The 18,619-nt window shown below is 39.4% G+C and overlaps 1 protein-coding gene across 1 annotated transcript; it reads right to left on the minus strand.

The window, feature by feature from the left end:
• Positions 1–15,610: 15,610 nt before the first annotated feature.
• Positions 15,611–18,264, minus strand: LOC104987314 (C-X-C motif chemokine 15-like). Its single transcript, XM_010838178.1, has 3 exons — positions 18,193–18,264; positions 16,976–17,105; positions 15,611–15,758 (listed from the first exon to the last, which is right to left on the minus strand). Exons 1-3 carry the CDS (start codon positions 18,251–18,253, stop codon positions 15,677–15,679), a joined length of 273 nt encoding a protein of 90 aa, XP_010836480.1. The 5' UTR covers positions 18,254–18,264; the 3' UTR covers positions 15,611–15,676.
• Between the last annotated feature and the right edge of the window lie 355 nt (positions 18,265–18,619).

An 18,619-nucleotide genomic window follows, 5' to 3' on the forward strand; every position in this document is an offset into this window, starting at 1 on the left:
ACCTGAAATATGGGAGACCTGGGTTCGATCCCTGGGTTGGGAAGATTCCCTGGAGAAGGGAAAGGTTAGCCACTCCACTCTTCTGGCCTGGAGAATTCCAGGGACTGTACAATCCATGGGATTGAAAAGAGTCGGACAGGACTGAAGGACTCTCACTTTCATTCTAATAGTGGTGCCTCCTATTGAGTCATTTCAAATAACTTTTGTCTTCAAAATATGGTAATCATGGATCAATATCTTTTGAGAATTTGTAATAAAAAAAAGAGCAACTTTTCTTACAGTGCATGGCAGACATTTTCTCTCAATTATTTGGACTATTGCTGCCACCGCAAATTCAGTGCATTCATGGTGCGGAGCAGGATTATTAGTTATTTGAAATAAAGTATAAACATCTGTTTTCCTTTCAGTCTCCACCGTTGGATCATCTTCAGTTTTCTTTCTTTCCTTGGCTGCACTGCACATAGGATCTTAGTTCCCTGACCAGGAACTGAACCAAGGCCCACACCAGTGAAAGTGCTGTCTTGACCCCTGCACCTCGAGGGAATTCCAATCTTCAGTTTTTTGACCCCTAAAAGCTGGCATATACCCAGGCCCATCCTATGCGACCTTTTTCTCAACTTTATCTACAGTCATGACCTACATCAACTGATCTCCTTCCATGACTGTAATGACCACTTTTATGCACAATGTGCTTGTCCAAAAAAGAACTGCGTTACTCTGCAAGAGGAACTTACTTATTCTTCATCTTTATCTCACAAATGGCACTACTATTCACTCAATCACTAGGACCAAAACTGTGTTGCCTGTTTGGATTCTTCACTTTTTTTTTTTTTTTTTGAACTCTGCATCGAATCCATCAGCAAATCCTATCTCTCTTCATAAGATACCATTAATTCAACATCCTCACTTCCCCTACTGTTATCTCCTGAGTCCAAGCCACCATTCACTGTCTCAGATGAACTGCTGAAACAGCCACCAAGCTTGTCTCTTCGCCTGCCCTCTGGCTCCTCATCCTCAGCCCCTGTTCTCCACCTGTAGCCCGGGTGATATTTTACAAAGAATCAAACATTTCACTCTCTTATTCTTAGGCCTTCAGTGGCTTCTCACCTGTACTATATGGAAAGTCTAAAATATTTTCCACGGCTTCAAAGTCCTTTATTTTAGTTCCTGGCTACTGCTTCATTTATTCTATGATTTCAACTCTTTTTTCATTATTCTTCCTAGAACTTGCCACTCAGGTTTCATTTCACGAATTTTGCTCTTCCACCTGCCAGAAATGTTTCTCCACCAGAAATTCACATGACTTTTTCCTTCATTTTATTCAGCTTTCTGTTCAAATGTCCCCTTCTCAAAAAAGCCTTTCTGGAGCATCCTAGCAATTTCCTTGACTGTTATTTTTCTTCCTTGCCCTATCTCATTTCTTTCTGATGTAAATGTCAGAATAATTCTGATATAACCTGATATAATGTGATGTATTTGTTTATTTGCTGTGGTCTTGTCTCCCCGATTATGGCATAAGCTCCACGAAGACAGTTTGTATCTTATGCAATTATTCGTGGTTGTGCTGTGTGCTACTGCGCTAAGTTGCTTCAGTCATGTCCGACTCTTTGTGACCCAATAGACTGTAGCCCACTAGGCTCTTCATTCTATGGGATTCTCCCGCAAGAACATTGGAGTGGGTTGCCATGCCCTCCTTTAAGGAATTTTCCTGACCCAAGGATTGAAACCACGACTCTTACGTCTCCTGCATTTGCAGGTGGGTTCTTTACCACTAACACCACCTGGCAAGCCCTATTCATGGTTACTATAACTGAAATTAGACCCTACTGAGGGATTGGAGTTATTGGTTTGACCAAATATTTCATTCTGTTTTTTCTGTAAGATCTTACAAACAGCTTGAAGGAGCTTTTTGGCCAACCCAGTATATAATTAAACTATACTAACTGACCATTGCACCACCAAAGAAATCCCAGAAATGGCTTCTTCTGACATACAATTCTAATAAACAATGCAATAACTTGTATTTCACTAAAATACTGGCAGTCTTTGCTGTGCATGCTTCCAGTTTTGACTGAAATGTGTGCACATTGAAACTGAAAGCATACTAGTATTTATCTTAAACTGGAAGTCTGTGCTGTGCATGCTTCCAGATTCAATTGAAATGTGTGCACATTGAAACTGAAAGCATGCACAGCAAAGACTGCCAGTATTTTAGTGAAATACTAGTTATTGCATTGTTTATCAGAATTGTATGTCAGAAGAAGCCATTTCTAGGATTTCCTTGGTGGTACGGTGATCAGTTCGTATAGTTTAATTATATACTGGGTTGGCCATAAAGCTCCTTCAAGCTTTTTACTAGATCATACAAAATGAAATAAGTCAGACAGAGAAAGAGAAATATCATATGATATCATTTGTATGTAGAATGTAAAATATGATGCAAAGGAACTCATATATGAAACAGAACAGATTCACAAAGAAAACAAACTTATGGTTACCGAGCAGGAAGCGGTAGGGATAAATTCAGAGTTTTGGATTCGTAGATACAAGCTATCAATACTATAGATAAAATGGGTATTATGAATTGATTATTGATTCTCCATCATTCAAAGCAGTGTTTCTCAATGTTGTTGCTGTGATGCTGGTGATGGTTATTGCCCTCTCTCTTGCAAAGAGACTTTCTAAACATGATTTTCCTAATCAACTTCTACTCCTCCATGAAATTTTAAAACCAGAGATACATCTGTTCATCTACGATGGCTCTTTGGAAAGTTGAGGCAATGTATTATCTAAGGCCATTCTACTCTCCACACATCAATTTTCTGTCTTTTTAAGGGCACTATGACCCTCATTGAGATTGCATATCTTAATGCAACTCTAAATTATTGGCTCAGTGGTAAAGATTCTGCCAATACAGGAGATGCAGGACACTCAGGAGATGCATGTTCCATCCCTGGGTCAGGAAAATCCCCTGGAGAAGGAAATGGCAACCCTTCTTGCCTGAAAAATCCCATGGAGAGAGGTATCTGGCAGGCTACAGTCCATGGGGTCTCAAGAGTGACTGAGCATACACATACACAAGTTATTGTATTCAGTTCCCATTAGAAACATCTATAAATTTTAAGCCATATAAAGGAGTGTTGACTTAAAAAAATGTTCACAACCTAAAAGTTAAGAGTTGTATTTTATTTGGTGGGAATTTTTAAGACTTCAAGTCTGGGAAGCAGCATCTCAAATAATACAGAGATAACCGCTCTGAGGTGGCATGCAGGGGGAGCTAGCTTATATAGGAGTTTTGCAATAAAGGGCAGGTAGTCAGAATATCAAAAGATGATTATTAATGAAAGAAAACCAAATATCCCAAATTAAGGAATTTAGTACCTTTTTATGTATGAGAAGATTCAAATCTGGGCTCACTGATTTCATTCCTTTGATAGGCACCTCAGCTATCTGCGGCCAGTATTTGGTGTTTTCACACTCTGAGTTTCCTCAGTGCCCACCATAGGGAGTGACTGTAGGGAGGAGTTGCAGTCTGATGGCTGCTAGATGATAGGTATTCTTTTCCTTCCTGAGTTCCCTTAGGACTCACCAGCTCACCAGCAGTGAGCTGCAGTCGCTGAAGACTGTGATATCCTTTGCTTACTGATATAGCAAGAAATATGGCTTCCTAGGTGGTGCAGTGGTAAAGAATCCACGTGCCAGTGCAGGAGAAACTTGGTTTTATTCTGGGTTGGGAAGATCTCCTGGAACAGAAATGGCAACCTACTCCAGAATCGTTGCCTGGAAAATTCCATGGACAGAGGAGCTCTACCACCTGGTACTGGGCTACCATCCATGGTTTTGCAAAGTGTTGGACACGACTGAGCATGCGTATACATGGCAAGAAATATTCCTTCTCTCAGGAGAGAAGTTGGCAATAGCATAGTCAGATGAGAGTGACACCCTATTATTTAAGCAAACAGGCTTGGAATACAACTTTTTGAAATAGTCCAGAGTCAGAACCCTATCTGCTCAGTAGAAAAGGATCCACCTTCCCCCTATTTGTCCACCTTCCTTCAAATTTTTTCCCATTGTCTTATCATAATGCCTGTGATTCTATTGTTGTATTCATTCTGGGGGGCTCAGCTCTTGGGTGGTCTCGTCTCTGAACCACTCTTCCCCAACCCCATCCCTGCCCTGCTCTCTGGGTCAGTTGCAGCCATTCTCATCAGGCTCTTGTTACCCTTCCCTATCTGTTTGAGTCTCCACTATATGTCCAGCTCCTTGTAAAGTATCTTGGAAGGTTGTGTGGAGCAACAAAAGAGAGAGCAAGATAAGGAGACCAAGGGTGCTGGTGAGAGTTGGTAGCAATTGTAAATAGGCTGAAGGGTAGACTCAACTGAGAAGTTGGCATTTGAACAAAGATGTGAAGAGAGGGAGAATCCCAGGGACGGGGGAGCCTGGTGGGCTGCCGTCTATGGGGTCACACAGAGTCGGACACAACTGAAGAGACTTAGCAGCAGCAGCAGCAGCAGCAGCAGTGAAGAGTGAGGGAGTTTTCCATGGGGCTAGCTAAAAGCAATACACTCCAGGGAGAGGAAGAAGCCTGTGCAAAGACTCTAAAGCAGGCATGTGTATGGATTGTTCAAGGTCATCAACCAGTCAATGAGGATGGAGAGAGTAAGCAAGGGGCACTTAGCAGGAGATAAGGTCTTATTGTTAGTAAAGGTATTATGGACTGAAAGTGTGTGGTCCATCCCCTCAAAAAAATTCATGTTGAATCCCTAACCCCTGATGTGACTGTATTCAGAGAGAGTATCTTTATGAAAGTAAAGTTAGTTGAGGTCATAAGGGTAGGACTCTGATCCAATAGGATTAGTATCTCCATGTGAAGAGACACCAGAGAGCTCATTTGTCTCTCTCTCTCCCCCTACCATGTGAGGATACAGCAAGAAGGGGACCATCAGCAAGTTAGCAAGAGCACTCTCACCAGAATCTGACCATGCTGGCACTCTGATCCAGCATCCAGAACTGTGAGAAAATAACTTCTGTTGTTTGAGCCACCAGTCTATGGTATTTTGTTATGGTAGACTTGAAAGGATGAGGTGGAGGGTGAGAGGGGGAGGATAGCATAAGGCCTTGCTGGCCATTGTAAGAACTTTGGCTTTTCTCAAAGTGAGATGGAAAATGATTGGGAAGTTTTGAGTTAAAGAAAGAAAAGCAAATATTGCATATTAAGGCAATACGTGGAATCTATAAAAGTGATAAAATTTTATTTTCAAAGCAGAAATAGAGACACAGACAAAAATAACAAACATATGGACACCGGGTGGGGAGGGGTGGGATGAACAGGGAGATTTGGACTGACATATATACAGTATTGATACTATGTATAAAATAGATAACTAATGAGAACCTCCTATATAGCACAGGAAACTCTACTCAGTGCTCTGTGGTGACCAAAATGGGAAGGAAATCCAAGAGAAGGGATGTATGTAGACATATAGCAGCTTCCCTGGTGGTTCAGACAGTAAGAGTCTGCCTGCAATGTAGGAGACCCAGGTTCGATCCCTGGGTTTGGAAGATCCCCTGGAGAAGAGAATGGCAACTTACTCCAGTACTCTTGCCTGGAGAATCCCATGGACAGAGAAGTCTTGTGGGCTACAGTCCATTAGGTCACAAAGAGTCAGACATGACTAGGTGACTTTCACTTTCATAGCTGTAACTTTCACTTTCATAGCTGATTTGCTTTGCTGTACAGTAGAAACTAACACAACATTGCAAAGCAACTATACTTCAATAAAAATTAATTTAATAAAAGAAAAAAGAAGAATACCAATCTGATTTGTGCTTTTCAAACACAGTTATTGCTGCTGTTTTGAAATAGATGATGGAAGTGCCAGTGGCAAGTATAGAAGCAGGAGGTCTGTTTGGAGTTTGGGGCATCTCCAAGTGAAAGATGATGCTAATTCTCTAATCAAGCAGGTAGTTGAGGTGGTGAGAAATGGTCAGATTCCATACATATGTTTTAAAGTTAGATTCCACATGCTTTTCTGACCAAAAATTAATATGCAATGTGTGGATAAAGAGAAGTCAAGTAAAACTCCAAGATTTTTGGTCAAAACAGTTGGAAGGATGAAGTTGCCATCAACTATAATGGATAGAGTTTGCAGGTAGATCAGTTCTTTGAGGGTGATCAAGTGTTCAGTTTTGGACATGTTAACTCTGAGGCATCTATAACATAGAGATGTTCAATGGGATTTTCGATATGCAAGTCACGTTCAGGAGAGATTCAAGGTTGGGGCTATAAGTTTGAGAGTCATTGGCATACAGATGACATCTAAAGTCATAAGACTGGATGAAATCATGGAGGTCTGTTCTTTTTCTCTTCCTCTACTTTCAATTTCCTCTTTACATCCTCTACTCATTCTGTTGCTTCTGCATTTTCTAGGGTCAGAGCAGGGGTAGAGGGATATAGAGGAAAAGGCCAATTTTTTTTGTTTGTTTAGCTGATACTATTTGCAGTACTATTTGGCTGACACTGACTGGTTGTACATTATTTTTTAGCATAATGTTTTTATACACATGTTAGCTTTTTATGGATATGTTGGTTAGTTCTCTAAGTACACTTACCCAAAATAACATGCATTTTTCCACTTCCTACTGGGGTGGAGTAGGATTGGATGGGATGCAGGCCCCACCCAAATTCTTATAAACTCCTCCCTACAACTTCTGCTTCCAAGGCACTCTTCCTCCAGCTTCTTCCTGCTTTTGTTATCTTGATCTAATAGGAGACACCTTTATAGTGTCCCTTAAAGATGACTTATGCCATTAGACTTATAACTCAAATAGGAAAACAGACTGAAAGGAAATACACTATAATGATGCATACTCAATCATTTCAGTCGTGCCTGACTCTTTGTGACCCTATGGACTGTAGCCCTCCAGACTTCTCTGTCCATGGGATTTTCCAGGCCAGAATACTGGAGTGGGTTGCCATGCCCTTCTCCAGAGGATCTTCCTGACCCAGGGATCGAATCTGTGTCTCCTGCATTGCAGGCAGATTCTTACCCACTGAGCCACCTGGAAAACCAAAATGATGGCAGAAGTTATATTAACATAGTGAGACTTGGGTAATAACTTCCTCATCTATTACCCAAAACACATTATAATGTGGTTAAATACCTTTTTCAGTTAAAAACTATATGTATATAGCATTTTATATGTATGCATGCATATACAAAAATACAGTATTTTTGTCTTAAATGTATGTATATAGGTATAGTGTTACAGTTGTGTCTGACTCTTTGTGACTCCATGGACTGGAATCCACCGGGCTCCTCTGTCTGTGGAATTCTCCAGGCAAGAAGACTGGAGTGGGTTGCCATTTCCTTCTCCAGGGAATCTTCCCAACCCAGGGATCGAAGCCAGGTCTCGCACATTGTGGACATATTCTTTACTGTCTGAGCCACCAGGGAATACAGGTATATAAATATGTATAAATATGTAAAAGTAGATATTTATATTTATGAATATCTACATATATAGTTTTTACTATATATGCAGACAAAATACTACATATATAGTTTTTACTGAATATATATACATACAGAAAGACACACACAGACTCTACTAAGGAAACATTTAATGAATTATCCATACTAAAATAATAGTTTCTCCATAAGGAAAATTGAAATAAAATAAAAATACAAATGGAAAGTACAAAATAAATATTTTGCAATTTATTTGCAGAAAAAATGGTATTTTCTCAATGTATAAACATTTCTTTTAAAAATGTATAAGGCCTATAACCAACAGAATAAAAAATCCCAGATAGCAAAATATAAACAGCTGGGGAAAAAAAGGAAAGAAAGAAATGCAAAGAACCCAATACCACTCAGAATTAGAGAAATACAGACTCAAACAATGAAATGGAAATTTTCACCTATCAATCTGGTAAAGATCAAAAAGTTTGATATGAGTATGATTACCAGATTGTTGTGACATAAGCATTTTCTTAGTTTAACAGGGAGTTTACTACTGCAAATTCTTTGGAAGTGTTTTGGCACTGTTTATCAAAATGTAAAATGCACAGATCCTTTGACTCAGAAATTCCTATTCTATGAATTTATCCTACAGATAAACTTGCATAACCTGTATGCATACACAGTACATAAATGTTCACTGTAATATCATTTGCTGTATTTAAAAAATTCTGGAAATACCTGAATGTCCATCAGAATGGGTTGGTAAACTAACAATGGCAGATACCTGCAATGAAACATACTGCCTCCACTCCCTATCCTGAGGAAATCAGTAAATAGATGCCCTTAAATGAAACAGTGCTTCCAGTTTTGTCATCAGATACGATGATGCACGCAGAGAACATTTCTGAGAATATATACCCACAAAATTGCTAAAAATCAATACTTCTAGTGTTGGAAACCAGGCAATACAGAAAAATTAATATCTTCCCTTTAAAAAAGACTAATTCCTTACCCTACTTGAGTTTTCACCATGTACATGTTTTCTTTCAGTAAATGTAGCACATGTCTCTATTTGTTGATGTAAATTTGGCCCATAGATTGGAAATAGCAACTTGAATAAAATGATACTGCATTATAAGTATGGTATAGGGTAAAGTTATCATTGGAGAAGGCAATGGCACCCCACTCCAGCACTCTTGCCTGGAAAATCCCATGGACTCAGGAGCTTGGTGGGCCGCAGTCCATGGGGTCGCTAAGAGTTGGACATGACTGAGCAACTTCCTTTCACTTTTCACTTTCATGGATTGGAGAAGGAAATGGCAACCCACTCCAGTATTCTTGCCTGGAGAATCCCAGGGATAGGGGAGCCTGGTGGGCTGCCGTCTCTGGGGTCGCACAGAGTCGGACACGACTGAAGCGACTTAGTAGTAGTAGCAGTAGTAGTAGTAGAGTTATCATGAGTTACCCAGTTACCCAGAGTTATCATGATTTGAATAACTCCAAGAGAACTGGGTCAGAACTGTGTCCATTTAGTGTGTTTTGAGATGAAAATTAAGGTAGCTTTCATAAAGAATCTGATTAATGGTCTTTCCTGATTACTGACCTGCCTTACAGATGAGGAATCTATCCCATTTGGTGAGATTTGCATGTTTAAACAATCTCTTTGCAGGGAATAAGACTGACTGGAACAGGGACATCCTAAAGTCATGGAGACCAGTTTGGAGGGTACTTTTAGTGTTACTGGTGAAAATATGAGATATCCAGGACTAAGGCAGTCACAGAAGGAAGAGAAAGGAGGGCTACATGAAGGCTAGAAAATGTGTAGAAATGGCAGCACCTAGAGCCTGGCTGGATGTGAGGCACAGAGAGATCGGTAAATGATGACCCTCAGTCCAGGCTTGTGTGTGTGTGTGCTCAATCACTCAGTCATGTCCAACTCTTTGCAACCCATGAGCTGTAGCCCACCAAGATCCTCTGTCCATGGGATTCTCCAGGCAAGAATACTGGAGTGGATTGCCATTTCCTCCTCCAGGGGATCTTCCTGACCAAGGGATAGAACTTGAATCTCTTACATCTCCTGCTTTGGCAAGTGGGTTCCTTACCACCAGCGCCTCCTGGGAAGCCCCAGTCTTGGCTTAGGCAGCTAGATAAACTATGGTATAATAAAACAGGAAACAGGAAAACAGCAGATTGGGGGATGATAATAAATGCACCCTCTCCTTGAGCTCCCTCACCTATGGGATTAGGCACAGTCATGTATAAATGTGTTTTTCAGGGTGTGGGGTGTTGGTGAGAGACAGAGGATTATTTGTTTCAGCAGTGGGAATGATTGAGTCTCAAGTGGAGAGAAAAAGCTGTATGTGAATGACGAGTTTTGGAAGGAGATTTGGCTAAATTAAAATGATAGCATATTTTTGTTGGCACTAAGAAGAAAATGAAGAAAGACAGGCATCGGTCCAGACCAAGATTATGGTATCTGATTAAAGGAGACTGATAGAGCTGGCAAGGAGTAGAAGTCAGGATGTCTTGGATGGCCTGATGAGTGACCATGTCATAGGGAAGAAATGCAACTCACCCAGAAATATACAGAGGGTCTCTTTCTGGAGATTTATGTTTCAGCATCCCACAGAATCTGGGTGTAACCAGGGTGGAGCCGGCCCTGCTAGCTTAAACGGAAGTAATGGTGGTAATTAGGGATAAAAAATCAGGATTCCTGGCTGCATGCCTGGGCTCTGCCACTAGCTGGTTTTGTCATCCTTGGCAAGTCATTTAAGTTTGTGCTGATTTAAAAGCTTCCTCTGTGAAATGAGGTAAAATGTGAAGCAATTGTAATTTTAACAGCTTATATAGACAAAGAGCACCCAGCCTTGAAGAGTTCAAGGAGGCCTCCTGGAGGAAGTTATATACTAACCAAGATCATTCTTCAGATTTTAGTTCCTTTAAATGTTAGGTCAGGGGAGGGGTAAGGAGGCATGGCCCAAGCAGAGGAAACAGTATGAATAAAAGTGTTAAGCTAAGAAATGAAACAGAATCTTCAGAAAGACTATGAGTAATTTGATATGACCTCTAGATTATAATAAAATGAGCAAAAGGCATTCACTTATTTCATCCTTTTAATCACCCCCTAAAGTAGATACTCGGAGAAGGCAATGGCAACCCACTCCAGTACTCTTGCCTGGTGAACCCCATGGACGGAGGAGCCTGGTGGGCTACAGTCCATGGGGTCGCTAAGAGTCGGAGACGACTGAGCGACTTCACTTTCACTTTTCACTTTCATGCATTGGAGAAGGAAATGGCAACCCAGTCCAGTGTTCTTGCCTGGAGAATCCCAGGGACAGAGGAGCCTGTTGGGCTGCCGTCTATGGGGTCGCACAGAGTCGGACATGACTGACGTGACGCAGCAGCAGCAGCAGCAGCAGCAGCAAAGTAGATACTAGTACTGACATTTTATGGAATGAGAAACTGAAATTTAGAAGTTTCTTGCCTAAAATCTCATAACCTCATAAATGGTAGAGCTAGTGAGTCTGCTGCAAATCCTGTTTGAACTACTTTGACCACTTCTCTGAGCATGCGTGCTCAGTCAGTAAGTCGCATCCAACTCTTTGAGACACCGTGGACTTTAGCCCGCAAGGCTCCTATATGCATGGAATTTCCCAGGCAAGAATACTAGAGTGGGTTGCCCTTTCCTTCTCCAGTGGATCTTCCCGACCCAGGGATTAAACCCTCATCTCCTGCATGGGCAGGCAGGTTCTTTACAAATGAGCCACCAGGAAAGCCCACCACTTCTCCACATTAACGTATTAAGATGGGTGAGACTGGGGGAAGCAGTCATGAAGGCATATTTTTCTCAGTCCAACAGGTTATAGTTTGAAAGACTCTGAATCTAAAGAAAAAATCATAGTGGAAAAGATGTGAAATGTGTGAGTCATGAGGTAGTGTTTGAATCACAAGCATAAGGAAGCGAAAAACTTGTATTAGAATTAGTCAAATAAATACGTGAATCACTAACCCTGTGTTCTTCTTACTAGTTCACTATATCCTGTAGAAACCATCTCACCTTTAGGCATAATGAACACAAGCCAAATTTGGTGACCTTGATTCCTCACTACAAATGTAAAGAAAAAAGCCACAGTAAATTAATACTCTTCCACAACTAATTCACCCAGAGCTATTCCATTTAAAAAAACCATGTATTTCCAGTGACCCATCATAGATTTGAGCCTCCTAGAGTCTTCCTCCAAGACCACCTGGGACACAGTGGGTCATGCTTACTTATCCTAAGGTCTTTTCTGTGTGTTCTGGATCTTGCAGGTTCACTGCAATGTAGTTGGGTGTGATTTTTGCTCTTGTATCTTGCTTAGAATCTACTGGGCTCCTTGATTATGGTGGCTTAGTCTATCCTAGAAAATTTTCAGTTATTGTTCTTTCAAATATTACTTTTTATGCATTCTCCCTCTTCTCATAGTCTGCAGTTCCTTTCAGAAATAAGTTACGTATTCTCATACTATGCTTAAAGTCTCTTAACTTCCTTTTTGTGTATTCTATATTTTTATCTCTCTGTTGTGTCCTAGATGAATAAAAAATAATTGTCCCTCTGGTTCAAGTTCATCTATTGTTTAAGTTGTCCAATGAGATTTTACTTTATATAATCATATTTTTATTTCTTGAATGTTTTTACAATTGCTGTTCCTTTCCCTATTACCTATTTGTCTCTGTCTCCCCCCTCCACTCTTGAATCTGCTTAGTTTCCTAATATTATATTATTTTCTTAAGTTCCAAAGCCTTCTTTAATGTCTAATGATCTGGAACATGCTTATTCATTATGGTCTCTAGTTGATTTTAACACTTTCAAGTTTAGGTATGTTCTATACTGTGGGTCTTGACTCCTGTGTAGTGTTGATGGTTCCTCCAGAGTTTTATAAATTTGTATGTAGACTCACCAGCTGCATGAGACTCTTATCTCTGACAGTCCTTTGGGGTCCATGTTGAAGACATATCTTAGTAGGACAGTTTGACTTTCATTTCTGCCAGATATTGATCTGGGCCTCCTTCTATGCTACCTGGGAGTTTCCAGACCATACAAGGGCTGTAATGAAATCCCAAACTTACCTGAAAGCAGACTATTGGTACAGACCTTTAGGGGTTGAAAAAAAATTTTTTTTCCACCCATTGTCCAGATTGAGGCAGACATGCTTCCTTATCACAAACCCATGTTTTTTTAGTGGATTTATTTCCAGTGACAGTTTTTATTTTATACAAAGATTTTTGTTACAACTCTCTTCCTTATAAGGATCCAAAATCATATCATCAGTCTTAATGAGAGATTAAAATGTTAGCATTTAAATCTTGATAGAGCAACCAGCTTTAAGCCTCACTCAGAACAAGCCACAGTATATACCTAGGAAATTTCCTTTCCTAGTTTCTGTTTCCTTTTTTGAGAAGAAGATCTTTGGACTTTTCTCTGGCCAACTGAGCTGTTCATTTGGAAGGAGTCTTTCAAATCTTCAGGATTTCCAAGTAGTTTCTAGAATAAGGATTTTAAGCTATTCTGTAAAAACAAACACATAAAAAAAACCACAGCAAAACAGAAAACTTTACTCTTCCCTTAGTTTTGAGGAGAGTGTTCTCTGGGTTGTAGAGAGACTCTACTGAGTCGTGTGCCTGTTACTCTGGAAATGAACTGTGTCACCCTGGGGCAGCTCCTGGAAGCCTTGCTTCTGTGACGTGTTCTCACACTTCTGCCTACGGGTGGCTGGACAATGATTTGTTGTGTAGTCACTCAGTCGTGTCTGACTCTTTTGTGACCCCATGGACAGTAGCCCTCCAGGCTCCTCTGTACATGGGATTTCCCAGGCAAGAACACTAGAGCGGATTGCCATTTCCTTCTCCAGGGGGTCTTCCCGACCCCAGGATCAAACCTGTGTTTCCTGCATTGCAGGCAGATTCTTCTACCACTGAGCCACCAGGGAAGCCTGGACTGTGAGTGGATATACTCAAACTGTGCCGACTAGATTCCTTTCTCTTGAAATTTTGAATTTTATATTCCAAACTACTGTTAGTCTTGCCCTCATGGTCCTGAGATAGTTCTTTTAACAGGCTCAGTCTCAGAGCTAGTTGTTAGTATACAGCTTAATAAAATGATTATTATTTTTGCCAAGATCTGCAGCCGTAAACAGTTTGGAGACCTGGTGTATAATTGTGCCTAAAACAGTGTGAATAGGTACCGTGAAACTAGCTTTATTCAATACTAATTGGAAGTGATTTTACAATTTTAATAAGGATAACACTGTGATTCTTCATGCTTACTTTCAAAGCAACTGTAATTTTATTATCTCAACTATTTTTCAAGTGATAGAGATACTTTGCTTTGTTTTTGCCAGGTTTTCACATTTACAGGAGTATACAGAAGTTCAGACAATTGCTCAGAACGTGGCACCCTGGCCCCTGGACTTTTGGCCTAGAGCATTTTCAAGATGTGTAAAACGCCTCTTTAAAAAGCAAGTTCCTCCTGAGGAAGTGTTTTGTTTTTTTTTTCTGTCTGTGGCAGAGGACATCATGGAGAAGGTAGGCTCTGTTAAGAGGTGTAGAGCCCAACGGGGAAATCTCTCACCTGCTGTATGAGTTCAGGATTATGCTTCCTACATAATGGAAATTGTATTACCTCTCCTCCCATTACTCCTCCCACAAGTAGCCAATCACTGGCCTGAAATTAATCAGAATGAGTAGAAAAAGCAGTTCAACCTAGTCCTAAATTAGTATAAGTCCGTGCTATTTTCAAAGAAAACTCTGGACAGTGTCCAAATTTGTGATGATACAAAGGGCTCTTGAGATCCATAGAATGTGATGCTTTTTGTGTGGTCATCAGTTAAGGGCTCTATAATACAAGGAGAGTGACATGCAATTAGACACATACACAGGATTATTCATTTGTAGTCTCTTGTGAGGGGGGAAAAAAAACCTCTAAAGATAAAAGTGTTTAGTAAGTTAAAAATTATTAATGGTCATAATGAAACACTTTATATGTATTATCTACTTCTCTAATTATAAAGCAAGAGCAAACAAAAGCATGTCAATCTTCAATGTTAAGTGAATTATCCAAAATGACATCACTTATAGCTAGATGGTTTGGGAACATTATATCATACTTGTAGGATTAAAAAAAAACTCAAGTACTTCCTACCACATTACACCTCTCAACTGCCAAGGTGACCCTCAGGTGGATCACAACCTTCAAATTTCTCTATTTTATTTTCATTTTTTAATTAAAAATCCACAAAATTTAGTTTTTCCATTGTAAGTGGTTACCATTATAAGTTTTTCCGTGGTAAGTGGTCTTATCTACTGCTATGACTTAGACAAACCAAATCAAAACAAAACAAAACCAAAACACTCCCAAAAGCTAGTTTGAGTTTTTCTTTTTTTCACAAGTTAATCCGAATACACTCCCGTTATCACCTCCCTCTATCTTCTCCATCCACCAGTTTATAAACTCTATTTGGAGTTTAGCTTTAGAAAGGCTGTGCCTCAAGTAATTTTTTTTCAAAGAGGGAGAAATTTTTTTCTTAAAATTTCTCATCAAATAGTTCTGTTGCTTCTGATTGATTTCTGTAACAGAGCTTCTAGCAATTTTAATCACTTTTATATTCAGTGGAGATATTTATAAATAGGTCAACTTGGATATCATGTTAAATCTGTTTGAACCCGTGGTTCTCAAACTTGAGTGGTTTAGTCGCTAAGTGATGTCCACCTCTTTGTGACCTTATGGATTGTAGCCTGCCAGGCTCCTCTGTCCATGTGATTTTCCAGGCAAGAATACTGGAATGGGTTGCCATTTCCAGGGGATCTTCCAGATCAGGGATTGAAACTGGGTCTCTTGTATTGCAGTCAGATTTTTTACCAACTGAGCTACCAGGGAAGCCCATTATCACCTGGGAAGCTCAAAATCACCTGGAGGGCTTGTTAGACACAGCCTCTTGGGCTCATTCCCCAGAACTTCTGAAATGAGACTGAGAACTGGGATTTCCATAAAATTGCCAGATGATAATTCTGCTGGCCTTGGAACCATATTTTTGGGTTTTCTGATATAAACTTATTTTAGTCTTATTGTAATTTTATTCTGATATGTAGCAGAATCTGCATGCATTTCTAAATATATTTTTAATTAAAAGAAATTAGAATATTAATGTGAGAGTCATTGAAATTAATTATACCTATACAATCTTTTTGATAATATTCATCACCCATTCAGCCTCAGGATCCAAACAAATTAATTGTCCATCTTTCAATGTGACTCTGAAAAGAAAAAAGTATATAACTGTATATAATTTAATAACACTTGAAATTTATTCATTACAATTTCTGTAACATGAAATTCATATGCTTAAAATGAACACACAAATATTTTAAACTAATCATATTATTAGAATGTGACTTTTAATCATATCAGTGTACATAACAATTAAAAAAAATCAACTAGAAGATAAATTTCCTAGAGTCTTTAGAGATATCAGCTGATAATCACTGAACATTTACTAGACTTAAAATGCACAGGGTATAGTGTCAGACTCTGGAAAATGTGCATATAGAGGGTATCTTCCAGGCTGCCAGTTATCAACCATTTACTATGTACTCTTTATCACTACACCTCTGCAAATTTGGTTAGATTTTAAGACTTCATTAAAGCCTCATTTATTATCGGAAGAGAGGAGGATACCATAAACTAGTTATTTAAATCTATTCTGTAGTTTTCAACTGCACTTAACAGAACAGCAAAGCTCCATCCCTTTGAGGTTCATTACATGAGGACCATTAAACCAGTCAGTCCTAAAGCAAATCAACCCCGAATATTCATTGGAGGGACTGATGCTAAAGCTGAGGCTTCAGTACTTTGGCCACCTGATGCAAAGAGCTGAGTCATTGGAAAAGATGCACCATATGCAAGAATCAATTCCAGGTGGATTAAAGTTTTAAATACAAAGGAATAGACTGTAAAAAAATTTAGCAGACAATACAGAAGAATATTTTTATGAACTCTGTGGAGGAAAGTTTTTTTGAACTAAAACACTAAAAGTGCTAAGCAGAAAAGAGAACGTTACTAATCTAAAGCATATTAAAAATATATTTATACTAATTGAAAGGACACCACAGAAAGATTAAAAACATGAACCACAAATTGGAAAATGAGCTTTTCTATCCATAAATTTGATGAGGGTTTAATATCCAGAATGTGTAAAGAACACCTGTGAGGCAATAAAGAAAAGGTTATTAATAAAGTTATTAAGAGAGTAGATCTGGAGAGTTCTCATCACAAAGAAAAATCTATTTTTAATTTATCTATGAGATGATGGAGGCTAACTAAACTTATTGTAGTAATCATTTCACAATATATATAATTCAAAACATTATGCAGTACACCTTAAACTTATAGTGATGTATGCTAATTATGTTTCAATAAAACTTGGGGAACAGTCACAAAAAAAGACTTCTCCCTCTACATCTTCGGCACTTACATGATTTCTTTTCTGTTGCAGTGAGCACCTTCAGGGATTATCTGGACTTTTGCAATGAATTTGGGAGAAAAAAAGTCAGATTGTGTCTGAATACACTGGCATCGCAGCTCTTGGCTCTCAGAGGGATCAGCTGTGTGAGAAAATAGGGAAACACTAAGAACAAAGACAGCCGTGATGCTTAATTCTTTACTTATGAAATCTGAGATCAATGCAGCAAGATACTCAACTCACCAAATACCATCAGAAATTTTTAGGGAGACAATCACATAAATACAATCATTTGCTATTGTTATGATCAATGAAACTATTGAACATCTACTATATTTGAGAAATGGGTAAATGTACTAGACCAATAATTTATTGCTTGAAGGCATATATGGTCAATAAGAAATGTTTAATGATAAAAATCAACTTCATTGCCTTCTATAAAATACTTTAAATACCAAAATTTTATGTGAATTCTATCAGTTGAAGGTGGCAATTTCCACCATTAAAATAAACGTCCTAAACCTTTTTGCAGTGTGCTGCTGCTTCTTGTTGTTCAATCTTTAAGTCTTTGTAACTCCATGGACTGTAGCCCGCCAGCCTCCTCTGTCCGTGAGGTTTTCCAGGCAAGAATATTGGAGTGGGTAGCCATTCCCTTCTTCAGGGGATCTTCCTGACCCAGGGACTGAACCTGTGTCTCCTGCATTGGCAAGTGGTTTCTTTACCACTGAGCCACCGGGAAAGTCCACGCTGCTGCTATCATCTTTAATAAGAAAAGCACAGACCCTTACAGTGTACCCATTTGCCAATGCAGGAGACATGAGAGACATGCGTTTGATCCCTGGGTCGGGAAAGTCCCCTGGAGAAGGAAACGGCAACCCACTCCCCCATTCTTGCCTGGAGAATCCCATGGACAGAGGAGGCTGGTGGGCTACAGTCCATAGTGTTGCAAAGGGTCAGACACAACTGAAGCGATGACTTAGCATGCACACGTGTGTGTGTGGGTATTCATAACATTCTCAATATTAATTAATTAATTCAACAGATTTTAAAATTTTAACTCAACAGGAACATCTTTGACATTCCACAATCTCAGTGTATGTGCTGCTTAGGTTTTAATTTTTTCTACATTTTGCCCTAACACCAGATTCAATCTCATTTGATCTGGAAACATTTGGGCTTCGATTTTTTCCAAAGCCAAGAAGGAAAAGATGTAAGCCATAGCTCCTTACCAAAGATGCCCAGGACAAGGACGGCCAACAGGAGGAACATTTGTGAGCTCTCAGTAGCCATGTCTACGCTTGATCTTGATCCTTGTCTGAATGGTAGAGTCAATACTGCAGCCTCGTTTATATGCTCTCTGTAACCATGGAAGTTTTTTGTTGTTCTTGCACTCTCTTTCCACGAAGAATAGAAGGAACAGTTTATTCAAGTGGCATATTTGTCACTTACAAGTCAATGAGGAAGCTGGGTTTATTTTTCAAGCTTTGTTTTAACTGAGCAGTTTCAGGCATGAGGAGATGAATGTATTGAATAGAAAAATGAACCCATTATTCCCTGGGAGGGAAACTGCATGATCGTGAAGGGTTCAGTGCCAGTTACAATTAGCAACTTACAAAATGGAATAATAAAAGATGTCTGTACATCTTTTCAAAGGTC

The sequence above is a fragment of the Bison bison genome, unplaced genomic scaffold, assembly GCF_000754665.1.
Source record: "Bison bison bison isolate TAMUID 2011002044 unplaced genomic scaffold, Bison_UMD1.0 scf7180017864092, whole genome shotgun sequence".
Classification (NCBI taxonomy): Eukaryota; Metazoa; Chordata; class Mammalia; order Artiodactyla; family Bovidae; genus Bison; species Bison bison.

Excerpts from the sequence above, each read along its gene's own strand:
- LOC104987314 (XM_010838178.1), bottom strand. The coding sequence starts at position 18,253 with ATGGCTACTGAGAGCTCACAAATGTTCCTCCTGTTGGCCGTCCTTGTC. Across the intron at positions 17,106-18,192 it reads CCTTGTCCTGGGCATCTTTG|CTGATCCCTCTGAGAGCCAA; the intron begins GTAAGGAGCTAT and ends TTTCTCACACAG. Across the intron at positions 15,759-16,975 it reads TGCAACAGAAAAGAAATCAT|AGTCACATTGAAAGATGGAC; the intron begins GTAAGTGCCGAA and ends TTTTCTTTTCAG.